Here is a 24,448-nt window from a genome sequence, read left to right as displayed (position 1 = left end):
AGGAGTCAACAATGCCTCCAGTGTAAAGTTCATTTTCTCTGAAAACACACACACATACACACACAAACAGCACATGCAGGCACACATAAGCACATGACCCAAGGAGAGCAGCTGAACAGGATATTTTGGATGAAATCTTGGCATTTATTGTTCCTTTGTGACCTAGTGAGGTCAAGGGTGCCAGGACTCAAATGGACTTCGGTTCAAGTCCCTCCCTTCTCCTCCATGCTTTTCTGAATGGGGGGGAGGACACCCATCTCAAAGGGTAATTTTGAGCATTAGAGGGAGAAATAGAGTAGTAGTTAGTTTCATTATGAAGTTGCTCTATCACTTTAGTGCAGCCAGCTAGCCTCTCTGGGCCACTGTATTTGTAAAACAGATTAGCTTAGATGGTTTACTGAGTTCTGTGAAGCTGGAACATTCTATGATTCTCCTCCCCTGGGGTCTAATTGGACTCTGGATGGAGTGTCGCAAGACTGGAGACGTAAGGAAAGAGTGATCCTGCGCTGACACAGTGCTGGCTTCTGCCGCCTTGCCAGGGCTCCCTGTTTGATCTCAGCCTTTTATCACAGTGTGTTTGTGCTCTATCCAGGGCTTGCCTGGCCATTGCACCAGTCCCCATTCTGTTTCTCAGGATTTTGGGAAACAGCCAGTGGATGCGGAGACTTATAAGGCAGGATTTCTTCCCGAGAACTGCCTGGATGGTGAAACTCACAAAGTCCTGAGAGATTTCCTGTTTTGTTTTCCACAAGCTCAAGTTCCAATTGATTACAAAAACCACACACACACATGTACACGCACACATATGCACACAAACAGAAACACACACACACACACACACACACACACACACACAAAACAGGATGTTCTCTCTCTTCCCATTGCTGAAGTCCAACGCAATCTTCCCATCTGTGTCACTTTCGCCCATGGCCCTGGATTTCCCCATTATGGTAATTAAGCCCTTAGTGCTGGCTGGAGATGTTACAGAATCTTACGCCATGAGCAGTTGTGCACGTTAATTTCACGAAGGGGGAACCTGCAAAGGGAGGGAGAAAAGGACTGACAGTCAGCATGACCTCATGCCATCCCATCTGGTTTCTGTCCTCATGAGTGTGCTTCCCTCTGGTGCTAGTTAGAGAAGGGACATTTGTTCTCAGCGTAGGTTCTGGCACCTAGTAGGAACAGTGCTCTTACTGTGTGCCAGACCCCGGTCCAGACACTTTATATGCGAATATTTCATGGAATATGCTTACACTAAAAATATATATATATATATATGTATATATATATCGTCTGAAATTTAAATCTAACTGGGCATCTGTATTTTTATTTACTGAATCTGGCACCCTTACTTGGTGTTAGTCTCATTGCTCTGCGTGGTTGAACAGAAAAGGCCTACATTAGAGAGTCACAGAAATTCAGGATTCTGCTTCTACCATTCATTTGCTGTGTGATCGTGGGGAAATGGCTCCACTGCTCTGATTCCTACTTTTCTCATCTGTAAAATGAGGATCATAATATCTGTATCTCAGGACTTTTGTGAGGATTACATTTTTTACATGCATTTAAAGCACCTTGCACTATACAATTGAGTGTTTCGTGAATATTAGCTTTTATTATAATTTTTCTTATTTCTTTGGGTCACTGCCCTTAACTCGGGAGAAATTAGATAATTTGCTCATTCTTAGGAGAGGATGTGGAAAAGAACTTATGACGGGAATAATTGGTATCTTTTTGTGGAAGCCTCTGGGAGAAATGTGATGGAGACTTACACAATAACATTCTTGATAGACACCTTCTCCTTCTAGATCCGCGTTCTGGGTTGGTAAGGATGGAGCCCCCAGACCCACTTTATACAAACATGCTGTACTTGAGTCTTTTGAACAATGCAGGATAGAAAAAGTGGCATCTGAATAATTAAGTGTTGTTGGTTTTAGGCAATGTGCAACATTCATTTAAAAAGCACACAGAAAGTGAAAAAATATAAAAGCAAAGAAAAAGAAATACAGAAAGCACACAGAACTGGCAAGGCACACACCTGGAAAAGGAGTAAGAGATCAATATTCTCTGGCAGCGTCAATTTTAAAGAGAGCTGTCAGGCCAGGCGCAGCAGCTCATGCCTATAATCCTAGCACTCTGGGAGGCTGAGGCAGGAGAATCACTCAAGGTCAGGAGTTTGAGACCAGCCTGAGCAAGAGTGAGACCCCGTCTCTACTAAAAAATAGAAAGAAATTAACTGGACAACTAAAAATACATAGAAAAAATTAGCTGGGCATGGTGGCGCATGCCTGTAGTCCTAGCTACTCAGGAGCCTAAGGCAGGAGGATTGCTTGAGCCCAGGAGTTTGAGGTTGCTATGAGTTAGGCTGACTCCATGGCACTCTAGCCTGGGCAACAGAGTGAGACTCTGTCTCAAGGAAAAAAAAAAAAGAGAGAGGGAGAAAGAGAGCTGTCATACATTCAGAATCCTTGATGCCTTGAAATGTCAGTGTCAGCATCAAGCACACATTGAAGGTATCTTCCACACATGAGCCTGAGGGAGGGGAAGGTAGTACAAGGTAAAACTTGAGTCCTGTCCAGAACTGAATGGAAGAAGTGGCTTCCAAGTTCTCTTTACTATCAAATATTAATGATCACCTTTTCAGTGTCCATTCATTTATTCGCCGAATATTGCCTGAGTAACTGTGCCAGGTCTCGTAAGAGTACCCATGTGAATAAGGCCTAGCACTTGCCCTTGCCAGGATCAGCTTCTGTTGGGTGAGGCAGGCAAGGCAGTGTGATAGTGGGTATTGTCTAGTGTGTTACAGTGTCCAGGAGAAGGGCATGATTTCAGGCTTGAGAAAGTCAGGGTGGGATTCCCAGAGAAAGAAGTGTTTCCTTCGAGACCAAAAGAGCGAATTGGAGTGCAAGGAGGGAAATATTGCAGGCAGAGGACAGAATGTGTTTAAGAAAAAATAAAAAGGACAACAAAGCACATTGCAATTAAATAAAATATTGTCCTTTAGACCAATAGTCAACAAAGTATGGCTCCCAATCTGGCCTGCTACTTGTCTTTGTGAATAAAGTTTTATAGGAACACAGCCATATCCATTCATTTAAAGTATTCTCTATGCCACTTTGTAGCATTTTCTACTACAAAGGCAGCATTAGGTAATTATGGCAGAGACCCCCTGGTTGCAGAGCTGAAACTATTTACTATCTGGCCCTTTACGGAAACAGTTTGCTCTCTCCTAATTCAGAGCACACTTTACATAAACAAGAATTCACCCTTGGAATTCACCTTTTGAAAATGTTAGTGGTTGCGTGAAAATGGATGACACTATGCAAAGAAGTTTCAGAAGAGTGGCGAGACACGAGCCTGGGAGGGAGGTCAGGAGCTCGATCAAGGAAATTAGACTTTATCCTGAGAATTGTGGGACACCTCTGAAGGTTGTTAAGCAGAGCAGTGAGATGGTCGGTCTCCTCCAGAGGCTGTGCAGCAGCAGGGTGTTTGAGAGGGCAGCCTCTGGAGTCAGACTGCCTTGGATTGGATCTTAGCTGTCTTGCTTACTAGCTGCGAACCTCAGGCAAATCACTTACTTTCTGGATGCCTTAGTTTCCTAATTTGTAAAATGGGAAATGATAATCATAATCATAGTCATGCCATCTATTATGTAGGGTTGTTGTGAAGATTAAATGTAATATATTAATATGAGAGTACCAGGCCCAGGGGAAGTTCTCAATGGATGCTGTCACTGTTGTTCCTCAATGATAATTCTGGCTGCTGGGTAGGGAATGGCTCAGGATGGGAGAACCTGGTGGTGAAGTGCTAGGGATCTAGGCAACAGATGGTGTCCTGTGCTTAGCAGGGCTGCTGTAAAGCCTGGGTTGGCTAACGTCACGGCCATCAGCACATTTACTCTCAACCTCTCTCTACTACCATTGTCATCATTGTCTTTTCTGTCCCCCTTTATTCCAGGCCTTCAAGAGTGCCCTGATGAGTTCCTACTGGTGCTCGGGGAAAGGGGATGTGATCGATGACTGGTGCAGGTGTGACCTCAGCGCCTTTGATGCCAGTGGGCTCCCCAGCTGCAGCCCTCTTCCCCAGCCTGTGTACGTATGTATGGCCCCCTTTCCTTTGGCCACCCCTTTTCATGAACTCACACTCCTGTCTTGCCAGCACAGGCCTCGACTTGCTTCTGTCCCCAAGGTGCCTGACCAGATCCCTGAAGTCCCTGGGGCCTATTCCTTTTTTAGGCAAGAAGGGAGTTTTGGCAGAACAAAAACATGGCTCAGGGTTGTGTGCTGATATATAAGTGTGTGCTATTTTAAATGATGCCACTCAGTCCATCATCCCTTCTTTCACTAATCCATTCAGCAAAGGTTTACTGGACAATGGTCTGCTGCTTTGTCAGGTACTACGCTGGGCACTGGGGCCACTGAGAGATAAAGAAAATATACAACCTCTTGTAAGGAACTTCATTTTATCCATTTATCTGACAAATAATTTGAACACCTGCTATGAGTCAGGCACTGGGAAATAAGTCAATGAACAAGACAGGCACGGTTCCCACGCACTTAGGAAACTGAAAGTCTAGTGGGGGAGATAGACGCCAAAGCAAAAACAAGAAAATAAGATGCAGTTTAGAATTTTAATTAAGAAAAATATGAAAGAAAACCAAATAGGAGCTAATAGGGAGAATAATGGGGAGCTATTTTAGTTGGGAAGTGGGGGAATAGTGAGGGAAACCTCTCTGAAGAGACAATGGGTTATGGTAGGAGTCAGCCAGGCAAAAAGTGGCAAGGATGATATTCCAGGCAGGAGGAACAGCATATGTGAAGGCCCCGGCACTGGAAATTCCCCATTCGGGGAAGTAAAGGAAAGCCAAAGAGTGCGATTAAACGGAAGAAGGGACGTGAGGAGCATGAGAGGGGTTGAGCAAGGGCCAATATTGAAAACAGAGTCCCATGATACAGCTCTGTAGGGAGAGAAGAATCACACTGCAAGGTGGTCCTCAAAGGGATGGTGTGTGGAGTGGAAAGGAAGAAGGAATCTGCGATGGGGATAAGCCACATCACCATCATGACCCTGGCCTCACCTGACCTGCTGTGTGACTGTGTGCAAGCCATTTCCCTTTTCTGGGTCTTTCCCCAGTTTGTGAAATGAGGGGATTAAACTTCATAATCTCTAAGGACTATTCTAGTTCTAGCCTTCAATCATTCTGGTTTTTTTTTTTTTTTCTTGCTTTACATAAGGATTTATTCCAGGATTTTTTACTCCTTTCGAGAGAGTATTGACGTAAGGATATTAAACAGTTTACTGATACATTGGGGGTAATGAAGAGAATGGCGAAAAGATTGAAAGATCCTGCATTTGAAGGGATTGCCCATTTAATAAACATGAAGCATCACTGAAAATTTACTTTAAATAATTGGAAAACTAATCAGCTTCCATCGAGCACATATTGCGTGCATGGGTTAATTTACTGAATTATACATTGATCTTGAAAGGTGACTCTTTGTATCCCCATTTTATGGATGAGCGAACTGAGGCCACAAGAGGCCAAATAACTTACTTAAGGCCCTGCGAGTTGGTGGTGGGTAGAATCAGGATTCAAACCCAGGCTAAAACCTGTGCTTCATCTTGACACATGCAGACTCTTTTGGGTCCCGGCTAGTGCTGGCTGGCAAACAGGCAATTTTCCCTTTCGCCCTCTGTAGACTGCGGCTGTCCCCAACAGTGGAACCCTCCAGTACCGTGGTCTCCTTGGAGTGGGTAGACGTTCAGCCAGCTATTGGGACCAAGGTCTCCGACTATATTCTGCAGCATAAAAAGGTGGATGAATACACAGACACTGACCTGTACACAGGTAGGTACATGACTTCCCGTTTTCTTGAGATAGTATAACACAGGAGGGAAACTGGGATTTTCTAATGTCTTTGGAGGCATGGTGTCATCTGGCTTAGGAAAACATTGGGAAGTTTCATTGTTTAGTGATTTTTTTTTTTTTTTTGGTGCTCATCCTTATGCACTTTTTTGTTTGACTTTGAGGAAGGAAAGATAGCAAGTGGTAGTTTCTGATTCTCTGAATGGGACCTTCAAAATCATCCATCATACGGTTACTTGATTCTGAAGAAGATTTGACCTTTCTCTATTTGGGAAGGCCTCATGTTTAAAGCCTTGGTTCATAAATATATTATCTCTGGTACTGAGATGAGGAAGGTCAGACGATTGCCTTGCTAGTGAGATGCACTGAGATAGCCTTCCTTAACCAATGCAGGGAAAGAGAGCATTGGAAATGATTTGAGCTTACTGGAACATTTGAGAAAGGTGGCTTATAGGAGGGCTACCTTTGGTTGTAATTCAGAATGTTATCTCTGAGTTCTTCTAAATCTCTTACACTGCCAAGAAGCTAAGCATTCGCCTGTATTCTGGCCTGGGGGCTTACATTCTCTGCTCTGCATTGGGACTTCCATTCAGTAATTTTTTTTTCAGTCAGAAAATATCAACTGTGCATCTACTTTCTGTAGAAGGCACTGAACTAAGTACTTTGTTCAGCATGTTTTCGAATCCTCACAACTTTAGGAGGGTTATTGTTCATTGCGCCCATTTCACAGATAAAGAAATTGAGACTAATCCAAGATTATCCAGCTAGTGATAAGCCTTCAAATTCACAATTTTAAGTCCTAAACCAAGACTAGATTATTGAAGAATTTAAAGAAGTATAATAATAATTATTTGGTTATTTTGCCTAATTACATTATAAACGCAAGGAGGAAAGATGATGTTTGTGTCTTAATCATAGCTTATTTCCCAATACCTACCATTCATTCATATATTTGTTGAATAAATGAAAAATGAATGAATGAATGAATGAATGAAAGGACCCTTATTGTTTCCTTTTCTTTTATTGTCTCCTTCTCTTCACCCTGTCTTTCTCCTCCATTTATTACTCCCCTCTTTGGGCTATTTTTGCTATGCTTCCTCTGAAATTGTGAAGAAAAGAGTAAAATGAGGCTAAGAATGTTAAGTCAGACAGAGAGAGGTCCAGACCCTGGATGCAATGAGAAGCCCAGTTGGCTAATACCTGGGATGCTGGGATTCATGTGGCTTGTTTGACGCTGTTGGCTGAAGGGGGTGGGGCAGGCTGGAGTGGGCATCACTTTCTCAGAGGGGCCAGTCATAGCACAGTAACTGGGCAGCTCGCTTTGCCTCGTCTCTTGAACTTTGTTAATCCTTACAGTCTTTTGACTTTGTGTGTGATGCATACATGTGCAGCACTGTGTGTGTGTATGTGTGTGTGCAAGTTTATGTGTATGTGTGTTTATGTTCATCTGGTTACACTTTATTTTTATGTGGGTGAGATTTGCTACTATCTGTGAATGAGTGAGTGTGTGCTCTTTTGGATGTCTCTGTTTTGGTGGAGAGCTATTTTAAATAGCAGAGTTTGTACACCACACAGATTACCGGGGAAAACGGAAGTCCTCCAATGGTGGGTCTACACTTTAACAATAATGCTTCACATCTCCATAGCAGGCCATTCTTCTCAGAATTAGAACAACAACAACAAAAAATACGCAAGGTAAGAAAGATTATCAACCTCGTCTTACAGAAAAAGTGAGTAAATCCGCTGAGAGGTATGAGACTTTCCTCAAGTCCCACAAACGTATGTGGCAGAGCCAGGCTTTATAACCAGGTCTGTCTGATTCCCAGTACAGGGCTTGTCCTTGTATACCATGCAGTATCTATATCGAAACTCAAGTGTTGCATTTTCCACAAAGGTTTCTTGACCTTGTCAGCACAAAGTCCTCTCCCTCTCTTCTAAACGTAGGGCACTCATTTTTTCTATCATTACTTTGGGATACTCCATCCATTCCCTTGAAGTACCTATTGTAATATCAGTGTACAGTTTTAGGGTTAGAAAGATCTTAAGAGATCATCTAGCCCTATTTATTTATTTTTATTGTTGCTATATTTGCCTTTGGGGTCTTAGTCATCAATTCTTTGCCTCGGCTAATGTCTAGAAGAGTTTTCCCTACATTTTCTTCTGGATTTGTTATGGCTTCATGCCTTACATTTAAGTCCTTTATCCATCTTGAATTAATTTTTGTATATGGTAAGAGATAGGGATCCTGTTTCTTTCTTCTGCATGTGGCTATCCAGTTTTCCCAGCACCATCTATTGAATAGGGCTTCCTTTTCCCAGTGTATGTTGTTGTCTGCTTTGTCGAAGATCAATTGCTTGTAGGTAGAATGGTTTTATATCTGGGTTTTATATTCTGTTCCATTGATCTGTGTACTTTTATATCAGTGCCATTCTGTTTTGGTTACTATAACCTTGTAATATAATTTGAAGTCTGGTAATGTGATGCCTTCAGATTTGTTCTTTTTGCTTAAGAACAATCCCACTACTGGGTATCTATCCGAAGGAAAAGAAGTCATTTTATCAAAAAGACACCTGCACTGAAATGTTTATTGCAGCACAATTCATAATTACAAAGATGTGGAATCACATCAATTCATGAGTGTATTAAAAAAATGTAGTGTGTGTGTGTTTTCTATGTGCATGATAGTGTCATCTGCAAACAGAGACAATTTTACGTCTCTCTCTCCAATTGGATGACTATTATTTATTTATTTGTTTTTCTTCTCTAATTGCTCTGGCTAGGAATTCCCATGATAAGAGCAGACATCTTTACCTTTTATCCTACTCTTAGGCCAAAAAGCATTTAGTCTTTTTCCATTATGCTCCTCTATTTTTTTTTTTTTTTGTAGGTATCCTTTGTTAGGTTGAAGATGGTATCTTCTATTCAGAGTTTGGTGAGAGGTCTTTGTTTTGTTTTAATTAGGAATGAATATTGAGTTTTCTGTGTTTATTGAAATGATTGTGCAGTTTATCATTCTTAAGTTTATTAATAGGGTAAATTACATTGACAAATTTTCAAATTATAAAACAACCTGCATTCCTGAGGTGAATCCCACATGGTCATGACACACTGTCTTTTTTATATATTCTTGGATTTTATGTGTTTAAATTTTGTTCAGGATTTTTGCATCTATGTTAATGAGGCATTTTGATCTGTAGTTTTCTTATGATGCCTTTGTTTGTTTTGCAGTCAGGATCATTCTAGTCTCACAAGATGAATTGTGAAATATTCCCTTGTTTTCAGTTTTCTGAAATTTATTTACCTTCTCAAAGAATCAGTTTAGCTAAAATTAGTAATAGTTCTTTATTAATTGTTTGGTAGAATTCACTAGTGAAGTCTTCTGGCCCTGGTCCTATTCTTGCAAGAAGGTTTTTAGCTACTAATTTAGGTATAGGGCTATTCTGATTATCCATTTCTTGAGTTATCTTTGACAGGTGTGTCTTTTAAAGAATTTGTTCATCTCGTGAGTTATCGAATTTATTGACAAAAGTTGTTCATATTGTTATTACTCTTTAAATACCTGTTGAATTTATAGGGATATGACTGTCATTATTGATATCGGTAATTAGTGTCATCTCTCTTTTGTTCTTGATCAGTCTGGCTAAGTGGCTATGAGATTTATCTTCTCAAAGAATCAGCTTTTAGTTTTTTCTTGTTTTCTATTTCATTGATTTCTACTCTGATATTTATTATCTCCTTTCTTTGGCTTATTCTGGGTTTGGTTTGTTCTTCTTCTTCTTCTTTTTTTTTTCTTTTTGTATTTTTAAGATGATACCTGAAGTTACTGCTTTGAGACCTTTCTTGTAATATACACATTGCCTTTTACTGCTGCTTTAGTGGCATTGCAAAGATTTTGTTAGATTGTGTTTTCATTTTCATTCAGTTTAAAATACCTTCTATTTTCCTACTTATTTTCCTTTGATCTATGGGTTATTTAGAAGTATGTTACTTAGTTTCTAAATATTTGAGGATTTTTCAGATATTTGTCATTGATTTTTAATTTGATTTCACTGTACTCAGAGAATATACTTTTTATGATTTTAAACATTTTAGATTTATTGAGACTGGTTTTATGTCTAGAATATGGTCTATCTTTGTATTCAGTGTCCACTTTAAAAGAATGTATTCTGTTATTTATAGGTGGAGTGTTCTATAAATGCTAATTACATCAAATTGGTGATTGTGTTGTTCAATTCTTCTAAAGCCTTTCTGATTTTCTGTCTTACTTATTCTTATGCCCGTAATTGAGAGAGTGGTATTGAAACCTCTGACAGTTATTGTGGACTTAACTATTTCTTCTGTGCTTTTATCAGTTGTCACTTGATGAATTGATCCCTTTGTCATTGTGAAATGGTCTTCTGCATCCCTATGATAGTCTTTGCTCTGAAATCTACTTTGTCTGATATTAATATAACTACTCCAGCTTTCTTCTGATTAGTGCACTCTTAACTTTAAATTAGGATGTTTAGGCCATTTACAGTTAATATGATATTGGTATGGTTAGGTTTAAGTTTATCATCTTGTTATTTGTTTTCTATTGCCCCATCTTTTTTTTTGTATTTTCTTTAGGATTGTTTTTATGATTCTGTTATATCTCTTTTGTTGACTTATTACCTATAATGTTCTGTTGTTATTTTAGTGATTGCTTTAGAGTTCATGGTATGAATATTTAACATATCACAGTTACCTTCAAGTGATATTGTACCACCTCATGTACAGCAGAAGACCCTTACAATAGCATATTTTTCTTTCTTTCTTTCTTCTAAACTTTTATACTGTTTTTGTCATATATTTTATTTATACATGTTAAAAAATCCATAAATGAGTTTAATTATTTTTCCTTAGTTATCTTCTAAAAATATTTAAGAAATAAGATAAATGATTTTATATATTTACCCATAAAATATTATTTTTGGTGCTCTTCATTTCTTTGTGTACAATCCATATTTTCATCTACTGTCATTTTCCTTCTGTTTAAAGGATTTTTTTTTTTTACTGTTTTTATGTCTCATATCAATTAGTGATGTATTCTTTCTGATTTTGCTTTTGCAAAATTACTGGGTACAGAACTCTAAATTAACAGATTGTTCTTCTAGCAATTTAAAGATATTGTACTTTTGTTTTCTTGTTTGCATTGTTTCAAATGACAAATCTATAATTCGTATATTTGTTCCCCTATGTATACATGCTCTTTTTATCTAGATGCTTTGAAGATTTTTCTCTTTATTACTCCTTCTAAGTAATTTTATTATTTCTTGTGTTTGGGGTTTGTTGGGATTCTTGGATCTGTGGGTGAATACATTCATTATATTTGGAAAATTGTTGGCCATTATTTTGTCAAATATTTTTTTCTATCTCTACAGTTTTCTTTTCCTTTGGTCACTCCAGCTAAATGTGTATTCAGCCACTTGAAATTGCTATTCATCTCAGTGATATTCTTTTCATTTTTTTTCTTCTCTTGGTATGTCATTTTGGATAGTTTCTAGTGCTATATCATCATTATTTTCTGCAAAGTCTAGTTTATTATTAATTCTATTCTGTGAATTTTTCATATTGGATATTATAACTTTCATCTTTAGAAGTTCAATTTTAGTCTTGTTAATACATTCTATGTCTTAATTTTTTGACATATGGAATATAGCTATGATAAACTTTCAGTGTTCTTGTTTGCTAATCCTAGCATCTATATCAGTTCTCGGTCAGTTTAAATTCATTGATTTTCATCTTCATTATGGGTTGCATTTTCTTGCTTCTTTGTGTGCCAGGTAATTTTTGATTGGATGCCAGACATTGTGATTTTTGCCTTATTGGGTAATGGATATTTTTGTATTCCTAAAAATATTTTTGAACTCTGTTCTGGGACACAGTTGAGTTATTTAGAAACGGTTTGATTCTTTTAGATCTTGATTTTAAGATTTATTAGGTGGAACTAGGGCAGTGTTTAGTCTAGGGCTAATTATCCCATACTTCTAAGGGAAGATGCTTCCATGTGCTCTTCACAAAATCCCATGAATTATGAGGTTTTCAACATGGCTGGTAGGAAAAGACACTATTACCAGACCTTATATAAGCACTAGGCACTGTTCTCTCTTGGATTGGTAGGTTTCTCACTAACATGCTTCAATCAGTACTCTGCTGAATATTGAAAGGGAATCCTTCACAGATCTCTTCAATCTTTTCTCTATGCAGCTCACTCCTCTCCATTACTTTGTCCTGCAAGCTCTAGTCACTTTGGTTTCCCTGGACTCAGAACTCTGTCTTTTCAATTTAGGGAATCTGTCAGGCATTCTTTCTCTCTGCACAGAGGCTTGAACACTCTCGAAAGGCAAGGGAAAATTTTAGGGCTCACATAATTTGTTTTCAATCTTTTAGGATCTCTGTCCTTTGTTTCCTGATTTCCAGTTGTTGAAAAACGTATGTATTTTGCTCTCTCTCTGTGTGTGTGTGTGTGTGTGTGTGTGTATTTTAATTTCTTAATGTTGTAGACAGTAATGCATGTAAATTCAGTCCTTGCTATTCCATCTAGTCTAGAATGGAAATTTAAGGTTCTTCTTTATTCTCCAGGAAAACATGTTCTAATACAAGAGTTCTTTTTATTTTATTGGAGTAAAACTTTCTTCTTTTTGGTCATCTGGTCTAGGGTCACTTCACACAGATCTGACCCCTTCTTCCTGTAGCCATTCAGAACATTGAAATCAACTTCCATCTTTACAGGTTCTTTTAACACTTCTTGGTGGGACTTGACTTTCATTCTCGTGTTATTCAATTTTTGAATTCTTGGGTGGGCTGTTGTCTTTAAAGATACAGGATAAAGGGAATGGGTCTTTATCTTTATAATTTAGGGTCTTTCCACTGTGCCTGTCATGCACAGATGTTCCATGTTCCCTGTTGAATGTTGACTTGTTCTGGGTAGGTGTATATGCATCTCTTAACTTTCAACTCTGACATTGGCTCCTTGAGCACTGTTAGTCTTATGGGGTCTTATGCAGTCCTGCAACCTAGCTGAGTATATAGTAAGCCTTCTAACATGTACCATGACCAATGGATGCTGTGGATAATTGGGGGTGTATACGCATTCCTCTCATCCGTTTGCCTCTGTGTCACATTTGTCATGTTTCAACCCTCTGAAAAATGAACTTGGCCCCAATTCCAATCTTTCGGCTCACTCAGGAGAGTCATATATGTTGGAGGGCATAAGCATAATGAAGGAGTATGAACTTTGGAAAGCTTGGCCTCTCGTTTCAGTTTCTGCTATTTCTCACTGAGATATGTAGGGCCAGTCAACATCTTTTATAGGTCCGAGTTCCCTTATCTGTGGAATGGGAAAAATAACACCTATTTCACAAGTCATTTTGAGGATCAATTATACCATAGTTCTTGGGACATAGTAGGTACTAATACATTTTAGTTGTTGCTTTCCTATTTCCACAAATTAAAAAAAAAATGAAATGGAGAAATAAATGTTAGGAAGAAAACAACAAAGTCTGGTTGAAGACTTGTTTTGGATAGAGAGTTAGGATTACTCACACATTTGGTCAGGTGAGGCCAGAATAGGGGCTTTCTCCTTTGATCTCTCTGGATTTTTGCTGGCAGCCAAGTCCAGTGCTGGAATTATTTATTTATTCACGAGCTCATGTGTGCGTGTGCACAGCAATAGGTGCGTATGCACGTCTCTCTCTCTCCCGTATGTGCGCATGCAAACACAAACACACACACTCACACGCTTTATGGCTGCCATCTGTTCCTCACCCTTTTGAACTAACTTTTGAAATGCTCACTCTCCCTCCCTGTCTCCTACCCCTGCCCCCCACCCCTGGGTTTGGCACCCTCTTTGTTTCCTTCAGAGAGGCCATTGCTCTGCCGGTTCTGGGACTGCGATGGGAAAGCCAAGCATAAGTAGCCTCCCAGTCCAGTTGTTTTGAGCAGAAACGGGGCTTGTTTTGGGGGGTGGCTGAATTCCCCACATGCTAATCTGTCATCAATATTAAAAACAGACGTCTGGTTCTCCTGCGTGGCCTCATCAGAGCAATTGGCATGGGTTTCAGCCTCATGGGCAGGGCAGACGCAGTGGGGTGGGAATAAGAGGGGGGGCTGAGGCACAAGCAGATTTAATAACTCCAAATTCCCTGCTTGACCTACGGAGAGAAGAGGAGAGAGACTTGTGCAGAGGTTACACACATGGCAAGTTAATGGTAGAGCCAGAGCTAGAACTGGGGCTATGGTTTCTTTTCCTGCCCTCCCCACCATGTTCAAGGATTTTTACCCAGTCCATGTTACGTCTGGTATGGTTTGCTCTGCTTGAGCATAAACCTAGAGATGGATGGGAATACGGGGCTATAGGGCATTTGTATGGCTGGGCTGAATAGAGTAGCCACCCGATAGCAACTGGAGGGCTCAGACCTTGTTGGCAATGTAGTCATCAGACTTATCACTTCGTTGTCTGCTTTCATATACACCAGCTTCTGAGAATCCTCGTGGAAGAACCTTAAGTGTTGAGCCCACCACCCACATTGTAATGATCAGAACAGTGAGGGCAAAAAGGGGAAGGGTCTTATTTAGCATCCTAATCTCCTGTTCCTCAGTCTGGTGACTTTCCTGCCACACTCCCATGCATTTTATTTGTTTGTCTTCTGCTGTTCTGCTGGGTTTTTAAACTAAATTCTTAAAAATCATAGCTGCCTCTCTTACTTCATGGGATTTTCAGCCTCGTCTTGTTTGGTTCAGGGCTGGGAGGCCAGCTGGCTCTGTCGGCCCCCGCAGGGGCAGCAGGCCCTTCCTACCACCTCCTCGTAAAAGGCAACAGCACCTGGAGTTGGTCAGTGCCCTTTCTGTCCTGGCATCTGGGAGCCTCATGGGCCTTTCCCCAGCTGGTCAGTACCAGGGTTGCCTCTTGCCAGCTCTCACATCTTGACTGTTTGTTCCTTTCCACATCTTTTCCTGACTCAATCTCTCTTTCCTTCTTTTTCTCTCTTTATATGTGTCTCCTTCTCTTGATTAGCTCTCTCTCTGTCTATTCTCTTCACTCCATGTCACTTTCTGCCCATGTCTCAGCTTACTTTTTTTCCTCTTTGTCTCTCCACGCTGGCTCAGATATGAGCTGCTCATCCAGACTCAGATCTGGATCAAGAAGAATGTCCGGAATGGTTGAAGGACGTCTCTACCCACTCCCAACACTATCCTATATCCTCTCCTGTCCCTGTTATCATTGAGTCCAATCTACCAGTGGAAAGACCCCTCTTTCCATCTCAACACACACACACACACACACACACACACACACACACACACACACACACACACACACCGTCCCATCTCAGACCTTAGACTGAAGGCCTTCTCCAGTGAAGAGGAGCAGTTTTGGGGGTCAGTTTGGTGGGGAATAAATCAACGTGAAGGACAGTAAGACCCCTTTCCTCCAGAGCTGGGAGGATAGTGGTAGCAGTGACTGTGATGAAACAGTTACATTGGAGGTGTTTGTGAAATCTTCTGGAAATTACTCATAGCTCCTCAAGCAGCACAGGCCATGGCTGAACCACGCTCTTTGTCTGAGAAGCCAGAGGGACCTCAGCTGCCTGCTGTCTGCTTGCCCCCGAACCAGCTTGAGAAAAGTGATGTCACTGGGGACTAGGTTCTACTCCCTCAGCTAGAATTGAGGAGGGGGGCGAGGGAAATATGTTTTACAGGGGGAGGTACAAACCGACACGGCTGCAAACATCTGGAACTGATATTAGGGCCTCAGAAAATATTTCTGTCACTCCAGCTGCTCCCTGGGCGAGAGGTTTCTAAAATCAAGGGCTTCCAGAGGGAAAAGGTACTTGCAGAGTCTTAATTCTGTCCACTCCCCATGCCACCCAGCCTGCCTTCTACATCACAGAGTTCTTTATAGTTCACAAAGCACGCTCATTCATCCTGTTAACGTGTGTGAGCTCTTACTATGGTCCAGTTACTTTGGTACATGCTGGGCATGGAATGGTAACAAGACAGGCATCATTTTTGTCCTGATGGAGCCTGTGGTTTACTAAGAGAGAGATACAATGTAGCAAGAAACTTCTGTATTAGCATGATGGGTGCTGAGATAACTCGGATACTATAGAGCACAGAAGAAGGGTTTCTAATTCAGTCCAATGATGACAGTGCAGGCCACCCAGAGGAAGTGAGGCAATTGTTTGATTTTCTGGTTTCAGTAATAAATCATACTGATCAACCTCCTGTACTCAAGACTACCAGCACCCCCCACCCCCCGCGTGGAGATCACCCCCTGGCTGGTCTCACTTCCTCCCTGATGCCATCTGTGGCTATTTTTGTCCTCCGTAGCAGCTGCCCATTACAAATGCCTGAGAAGAAAAGCAAAATTCCCCTCGGCATTCACCAGAATCTCCTTCCAGGCCAGGCAAGAATTATGCAAATTTGGTACCTACCATTCATCCAGAGATTTTGTAAAGACTAAATCCATCCTGTCTTACGTCTGATGTTCAGTTATTCCCCCAAAGGTAAAGTCAAAGAGAATCCAACCTTCCTCTTCTTGCCTCAACTGAAATGGGTTCTCTATGTATTTAAGCTCCTGGTTTGGAGAGTTTTCTAGTCTGTGCCTTTACCATCACAATAGGTGAGTTCAGGGTTCTCATGGATGCCTGTCCAACAATGCAGTCTCTCACTCCCTTGGCCTGCTCATCTCCAGTGAGCTTCTCTCCATTCTGCCTCAGCCAACCACTCTTGGGCCACACTGTGAACTTTGTCCTCACATGATAGTATTCCATCAAAAGTCACGGGTCCCAGCCCTCCCAGCAGCCTTCAGTACAAGATGGCGGCACATGAATCTCTACCTCTGCCTGTCCGAGGGTCTGCTAAGTGACAGTGTCCACCATGGTGCCCCACAAAACAGCTGGAGGCTGGGCCCCCGCCGTGGGAAGGACCACTGTTCGTCAGTGTGGCAGCTGTGCAAGGCAATACCGTGTCCTGCATCACTGCCAGACCTTGATATCAGTGCTGTAAGGGGGCCATGGCTAGCACCCTCAGCCTCACTGGCCTTTCCAGCTTCATCTTCTGCCTGCTTGCCTCCACCCTGCCCTCTCTGCTCCTTCTTCTCAAGATGGGAAGGAGGTGGAACAAATATTTCAAATCATGAAGACCTCTTTTCCCAGTAGGCCTCATCGGAGGCCTCTTCATCTGTGTCCTATTCTGGACATTCCTCTATGACACGGTGCACGTCTACTGACATGGGTCAGGGGTGACTTAAAAAAAAAAACAGACTGAGAGGACTGTTGCCAGGAATTAACACAGTGTAGACTTACTTAAGTTTTTTTAATTGTTGAAGTCACTGTTTGTTCTGTAACGTTATAAATAATTTATATCTGAAGACAGAGAGCCTGTATCTTCGGATTAAATGAAGCATGAGACACTTTGTAGAGTTCTTTCCTACCTTAACACAGAGTCTGTCATTGCTGCTAAATTGCCAAGATTTGCCTCCTGGGGAGCAGAGACTGGGCCATAGCCTTGTAATTTCCTTACATTTACACGTTGGCCATCTAGAAAAGGAACTAAATAAGGAGACAACTGGATAATATCCTAAGAACTAATAACAGTTAGTATTTATAATTAGTTCCCCGTATGTCAGGCATTGTGCCTTATACTTTTCACACCCGTTATCTCATTTAATTCTAGCAATGACTTTATAGAGTAAATGTTATTGTTAACTCCCTGTTGGTGAGGAACCTGATGCTCAGAGAGTTAAATACGTCTGCCAGGGGAAGCACAGCTAGGAAGAGGCAGAGCTAGAATTCAGTTGCAGGTCTCTTCATTTGTTCTTGCAGTATTGGCGAGTGTACCTTTTCACAGCTCAGCATTCCCTCCCACTGAACACCACTTCCAGGTATGAATGGTGTCATTTCAGTTTCATTTCCCTAGTCACAGCTAGCAGTCTTTTCCATAAGAAAAAACTAAATGCAAGATTTTTTTTATAAACTATGTCTAGTGAAGGTTAAACAGATTGTTTGGACATTTAAGGTAAACTTTGGGTTTGTTTAAGGTGTAAACTCCTCTGTCTATATGCTAATTGATGATCAGGAGGGTTATCTTAGAATGATATGCATGTGTTTAATTGAGAAATAAATATAATTTATTTATAAACAATAATGAAATTAAAATTAATGCAATCAAATGATTAAATAAATGATAAAATAAATAAATAGTGCACAAGAGATATAGAAAAAAAAATCATTAGTCCTAACATCCCATTCTTTGACCATAGTCTTTTATACTGTCAATGTATAGATCACCTTACTCCTACTATTTCTACTTATCAGGATTTCTTCCTGTCCCTTGGTAGCATTACTCTTTCTTTTTCAGTTTCAGCTTTTCTTTCTTTTTTTTTTTTTTTTTTTTTTTTTTTTTTTTTTTTTTTTTGAGACAGAGTCTTACTCTGTTGTCCAGGCTAAAGTACTGTGGCGTCAGCCTAGCTCACAGCAACCTCAAACTCCTGGGCTCAAGCAATCCTCCTGCTTCAGCCTCCCGAGTAGCTGGGACTACAGACATGTGCCACCATGCCCAGCTAATTTCTTTCTATTTTTAGTAGAGACGGGATCTTGCTCTTGCTCAGGCTGGTCTCAAACTCCTGAGCTCAAACGATCCGCCCGCCTCGGCCTTCCAGAGTGTTAGCATTACAAGCGTGAGCTACCATGCCTGGCCTCAGCTTTTCTTTAGTCAGCTCCCTATCTGTGGTCGAGTCCATGGTTCATATTTTAATCACTGCTCACACCAACTGCTCGATTTTCCTTACCTTTCTGTCCTTTAACTGCCCTGCTTGCCCTACACTGGATGCGTGCAACTCTCCATCTTCTGTGATAGTGTATTCAAACAGCTAGAGAAAAGCACATGGCTTTGAATATTGGTACCAATATTCATCAGTGATCAATGTTAACTGTGTTCTTCATGCTCCCAAAGAATCCTACCAGGCTTGTCTTGTCAACTTGCATTCCTCTTCATCATCTTTAAACCCATGACACCCTATCCTTCCTTCATCCACAGAGAAAACAATAACAGGGAATAGTTGATCTTCCCTCCAACACAATTTAAAATCTGCATACTTTTTTATGCATACTCTTGTAATTCCTTCCTTACCTATATAATGTAAGAGGTGGCCTTTCTCCTCTGTGGAGTTAATTTTTCCATTGTACTGTTTCTTACACCATCCTAAATTATTAGAAAACTACATATAAATTCTCTCCCTGTATCCTATATTTCCTATCTCTCCTCTTTCAGTAGATTATTTTCACCATCATTTAAATATGCTTGTGACCTTTTCTTCTTAAAATAAAGAAACATATAAAACCACATTTCATCTTTCACCATCATAATGATCTCTTTCCTCATCTTTGTTAACATACCTCTGAATGTGTGCAATGGCTGGCTCCATTTTTTTACTTTCTACTCAATCCTCAACTCACTCTACTCTTTCTTCTGCTACTACCAAGTTACTGAAAGATTTTTCTCCATGAACATTTGTAATCTTTATGTCATTAAATCCAATGACTTTTTTTGTCGTAAACTTACTTAATATCCACGTATTCTACAAAGTTGCCCATTCTCTTCTGAAACATCTGTGTCTTTTGGTTTCTTTGATGCTGTACTTTCCTGGTTCCCACTCTCTGACTCCAACTTAGCCTCTCTTACTAGATCCTCTTATCTGCCCTATAAATCTCAAAGCTCTTATGGCTTGGTCCTGTATCTACGCCCCCTACTCAATTTAAACAATCGCCGGGCTACCACGTCCACTCCCATAGTAATAATCAATATATTCCTTCTTTTACATTTTGTCTCCGTCTCATTCTTCTGAACCCCTACCCATATCCAACTGACGATAAACATCTGCAATTTGATGTCTAGGAAGCAGTTCAAAATCAACACATCCAAAACTGAATTCGTTATTATCTACCTACAAGTTTGCTCCTTTCTAAGCATTCCTTTACTCTTGATATAACAGGTGCCACCAAAAACCTAGTTTCTTAAAACAAAGCCCCAAGGACTATCTTTAACTCTTTTCTCTTATTCACCTTTATGTTCAGTTCATAACCACATTATTTTGCTTGAATGTCCATTCTCTCTTGAATCTGCTCTTTTCTGTCTATTCCCATCAGCTAATCTGAGCCACCCAATGTCTGTTGTGATCACCTTCTTTTTTATTTTTATTTAAAGCCTGGAACAGAGAGAGATCACCTTCTAAATAGTCCTATTATAACCATATTTTTCCTCCCTTTCATTTCTCAACTCTAAAGCCAGACTTACCTTTTAAAATATACATTTGATGATATCCAGTGCCTAGCATGGTGCCTGGTGTAGCATGGACACTCAATAGCTATCTGATGACTAGGTATCTGATTTGTAAATATGACTCTTCTGATTTAAACCTTTCCTTTTAAGAGCTTCCCTAACTCTTCTAACTAAATGAGACATTTTGACGTGTCCTACAAGGTTATAAATGATTGCACTTACCTGCTTCTCCTGTCTTCTCTCTACTCTTGATACCACCTGTCTTCTTTCTTGCTTGCACCTATATACTCAGAGTAAATGTCACTTATCTGAATCCTTAGATTTGATTTTGCCCTCTCATTGATTGTGTGAACTTTTAGCATTTTATATTGCCCCTGGCTTGGTAATGCTTGTGACAATTATACTGAATGTATTTTGATTTTGGGGGAGACAGGGATTTAGCATTTGCCTTTCTCACTATAATATTACTTTCTCCAAGGTTTCGTTATGTTTATCACGCTATCCCCAGTGCCTAGTACAGGGCCAGAGATTTGATGAGCACCCAGCGAAGACCTGGAGTGTCAGTAGGAAGTAGTGAGGCGAAGTGAAGGTTGAGGGGTGGATGGGGATGGAGAGCTGTCCAGGTAGAAGGAATAGCATGTAGGGTGGCCTTAAGGAATAAAATAGGTGCTGTGGCTGGAGTGTAAATTTTGAATGACAGAATTAAAAGAGAAGAGACTATAGGATTGTGGAGAGTTGTTTAAAGCATGCCAAAGAGTAAACATTTTATCATGCTGGCTGCTCTCTGAAGGATGGATTGAAGGACCTTTAAATCCATTATCTCATTTTATCCACAAATTAATCCTTCTAAATAGAAGGGAAATATTATCTACATTGGCAGATAAGGGAGTTGAATGTGAGACCAAGGACTGAGTTTTTGTTTCATGACCGTTTAATCTACATTTCTTTCTATTGTTTACGGCTAGTGTAATGACAGCCAGAAACAAGAAGCCCCATGATCTGGGCATCAGGAAGAATGGTTGAGTGGTCTTTTGTACAGAACATCATTGCTCCAGTAAATTTTTCTGGGTGGCATCAAGGTGTAGACTAGTCGGTGCGGTCTGCAGGACGATGTTTCAGTGTCTGTTGCCTACGTGGAGGGATGGTTGGCGTGAGATGGAACAGAAGCATTAAAGAGATAACCTGAGGATGAAGAGAGAAAACTAGAAAAGGGTACAGCTCTAAGATCCCTTCCTCCTCCATTTGACATGGGGAGACGGAAGGGAGGTAGAATTTCCCTCTAAGACATTATTGATTGACTTCTTAAAATATTAGTTGATTACTTCTCCATTTCACCTCAAATCTGTTGTTTTGCTCCCCACTAGGGCCACCCAAGATATTTCTACGATTACTTCCTCACCAGGCTTTCCTGCCTCTACCATTGACCCCTATATTCAATCTCACTCATGCTGCCAGAGTCATATCTGTCTACACCAATGTTTCCCAGAATACATTCCCCACATATGAATAACATTAGGGAAAAAAAAAAATTAGAACTAAACACCAAACCTTCTCAGCATTGCTGTGAACAACAGATGAAATGGTACACGATGTATGTGAGATGCCTGGCACATAGAGGATATTCAGTAATCATCCAGCCCTTCCCATTTTCCTTATTTTCCTCTTTGAAAATATGCCATATGCTCTTGTTTATCTGAAATAACTGGCCTTAAACTAGAGATTGCAAGCCATTCGCTATATAATGTTTTTATGTATTTAAATAAGCTGCTAGCACTGGATGATTTTTTCCATGAAAATCTGAATTCCTAGATTCTGCTAAAAAATATTTTACTAGTAGGTTCTGGCAATCTTGGGCTCACATGCCCACATGGCAGCAGTAGGCAGGAGAGTTGAGTAGCAGCTACTACTCACTTTAGAGAATGCATGCAAACTCGAATTTGCCGTAGTCCCCCTCTTCTAGATTGTATGATACACAGCCTACTATATTTATTTATATTACCTGTGTCACTCTGTAGATATTTCAATGTGTCATCTTTAACTTAGACCAGGCACAGAGAATTCTCTTCTTGAGAGTTTCACCATGTCTTAGAATATTTTTGTCTGTGATTTTCCCATAACATGGGCAGAGTGGTTTGAGCAACTGTTCAATAATAATTGAAATGTCTCCTTAAAGCTGTCTTCATGTTTTGAATGTGCACTATGTACCCTACAAGACTTCTATCTTTGTGAGGGTGTCTCTCTAGTTCATCATTGTATGAATTGTTCATCTTCTCCTAGCATAGAATCCGATTTATAGTAGAAGTGCAATGGGTAGCCATTAAGTGACTGCCCTGAATGAATAAAAGAGAGATGCTGTGTTAAACTCCTTTGATCATCACAATAATTCTATGATAAAGTTACTATTATTATTCTCATTTTCACAAAAGCAGAAATTGAGGCTCACAAGCAGCCCACTCAGTGGCATACTTCTAGAGTCCTAAAATATCATGTTTATAAGATACTTACAGATCACTTAAGCCAACCCCCTTGTTTTGCAGATGAAGAAACTGAATCCCAGAGTTCAAGGTAATTCCCCTCAGTCTCCTGGTGAGTAAGGTATAGCCAACATATAGGTAGGCTCTCCTGGATCCCAGCCCAGTGTTGGTACCCCATACCATTTGCCTCTAGGAGTATCTGGGTTTAGATTTTTTCACCAGACCCATTCTTAGTCTTCAGTAACTTCCTGCAATTGACTTCCCTTTTCCTGAGTCATCCTGTTTTTCGTCCCAAGGGAGAAATTCTGGGTACATCCCTGGAGTCGTCTGAGATGAGAGCAAGGAGTTGTGTTTACCTGACCCCAAGTTCCCAGGGAGAACTCAATTACCCTGTCCTGATCCACCCTCACCTACCCCAGTGGGAAAAGGTGAGGGTGGAGTCCCCTTGAAAGAGGGAATATGGTTATTAACTAACAATGAAGACAGGCTTATAAAAGAACAATTATGAGCCCTGTTGTAATTGTCCTTTAATCTATAATTACCAGGTTTCTCTCCAGCTCACCTCTGGAGACTGTTGATCCATTAAAAGCCTCAGGCAGGGCGTGGTGGCTCATGCCCATAATCCTAGCACTTTGGGAGGCTGAAGCGGGAGGATCACTTGAGGCCAGGAGTTCAAGACCAGCCTGAGCAATATTGCAAGACCCTGTTGCTACCAAAAAAAAAAAAAAAAAAAGAAAGATTAGTTGGGCATAGTGGTGTGTACCTGTGGTTCCAGCTACTCAGGAGGCTGAGGCAGGAGAATTGCTTGAGCTCAGGAGTTTGAGGTTGCAGTAAGCTATGATGATGCCACTGCCCTGTAGCCTGGGCAACAGAGCAAGAGCTGTGTCAAATAATAATGATAATAACAATAAATAAAATAAATGAATAAATCTTCTCTGGGGATTAGGTTGAAAATTTAAAAAATTTTAAAAATAAATCAAAGCCTCAGACACTGCTGACATCAGTAATAGAGGACAGCTGTCCAACACATCAGAGTTCTCTGGAAGTATTCATTCACTCCCAGATTCCAAAGAGCCTTTTAGAATCACAGAAAATCTAGAAGGAACCATAGAGATCACAGATAGTCACCTACCCAATGTCCCCCACCCACTTCTCACCTCTCACTCACATAATACAGATGAGGAATACAGTTCAGAGAAGAAGAATGACTTGACCAAAGTCCTTCAAGCTTCATGAATATAATTCTGTAGATCCTAGTAGATAGATCAAGAGTCCTGGAATAATTTGTGCCCTCAACATTGACTATTTGAGTGCCAATAACTTACATCGCAATGCCTATGGCTTTGGGTTCACTTGCTGGTTATTTCAGACCCCTGGACAACATTCATCCTTTGAGGGAGTCTGAGCTATGGGGAGAATTACCTCCAGGAAAGGGTACTATTTTCAAAGGCCAGACAAAGATGGAAGCCATGTATTCTAATAGGCAAGAAAATAAATTCCTTTGTATAACCATTCTTGAGAGATATTTCCCTTATATTTAGGAAAGAGAACAATATAACCCAAACTCTTTCCCTTCCTGAATTTCCTGAATTGACTTTTAGGAAGCTGATGATGAACTTAATATGTGAGGGCAACAACAACACTAGCCTACTTTCTTTCGCACAGTAGATGTGAAGTAACACACCAAGCTTGTTCACATTTACTAACCTCTGCTTAGAATTCACTACCCTTACCAGCAGTTGTTTGGATTGTTAGCTCCTTTATAGCATCTGGGTCTGAATCCCACTTTCATCTTTACGGGAAG

General features: G+C 40.5%; 1 protein-coding gene across 3 annotated transcripts in view; it reads left to right on the top strand.

Annotated features, from left to right (window-relative positions):
• ASTN2 (astrotactin 2) overlaps positions 1 to 24,448 on the top strand; it is an 852,746-nt gene that overhangs the window by 687,791 nt on the left and 140,507 nt on the right. For all 3 annotated transcript variants that reach the window (XM_012768786.3, XM_012768785.2, XM_012768780.2), the window contains 2 exons: positions 3,958 to 4,091; positions 5,700 to 5,848. In XM_012768786.3, the coding sequence (XP_012624240.1) occupies positions 3,958 to 4,091; positions 5,700 to 5,848 (283 nt within the window). The remainder of the gene's footprint in view (positions 1 to 3,957; positions 4,092 to 5,699; positions 5,849 to 24,448) is intronic.

The sequence above is a fragment of the Microcebus murinus genome, chromosome 12 (assembly GCF_040939455.1).
Source record: "Microcebus murinus isolate Inina chromosome 12, M.murinus_Inina_mat1.0, whole genome shotgun sequence".
Lineage (NCBI taxonomy): Eukaryota > Metazoa > Chordata > Mammalia > Primates > Cheirogaleidae > Microcebus > Microcebus murinus.
This window is presented reverse-complemented; position numbering and strand designations above follow the sequence as displayed.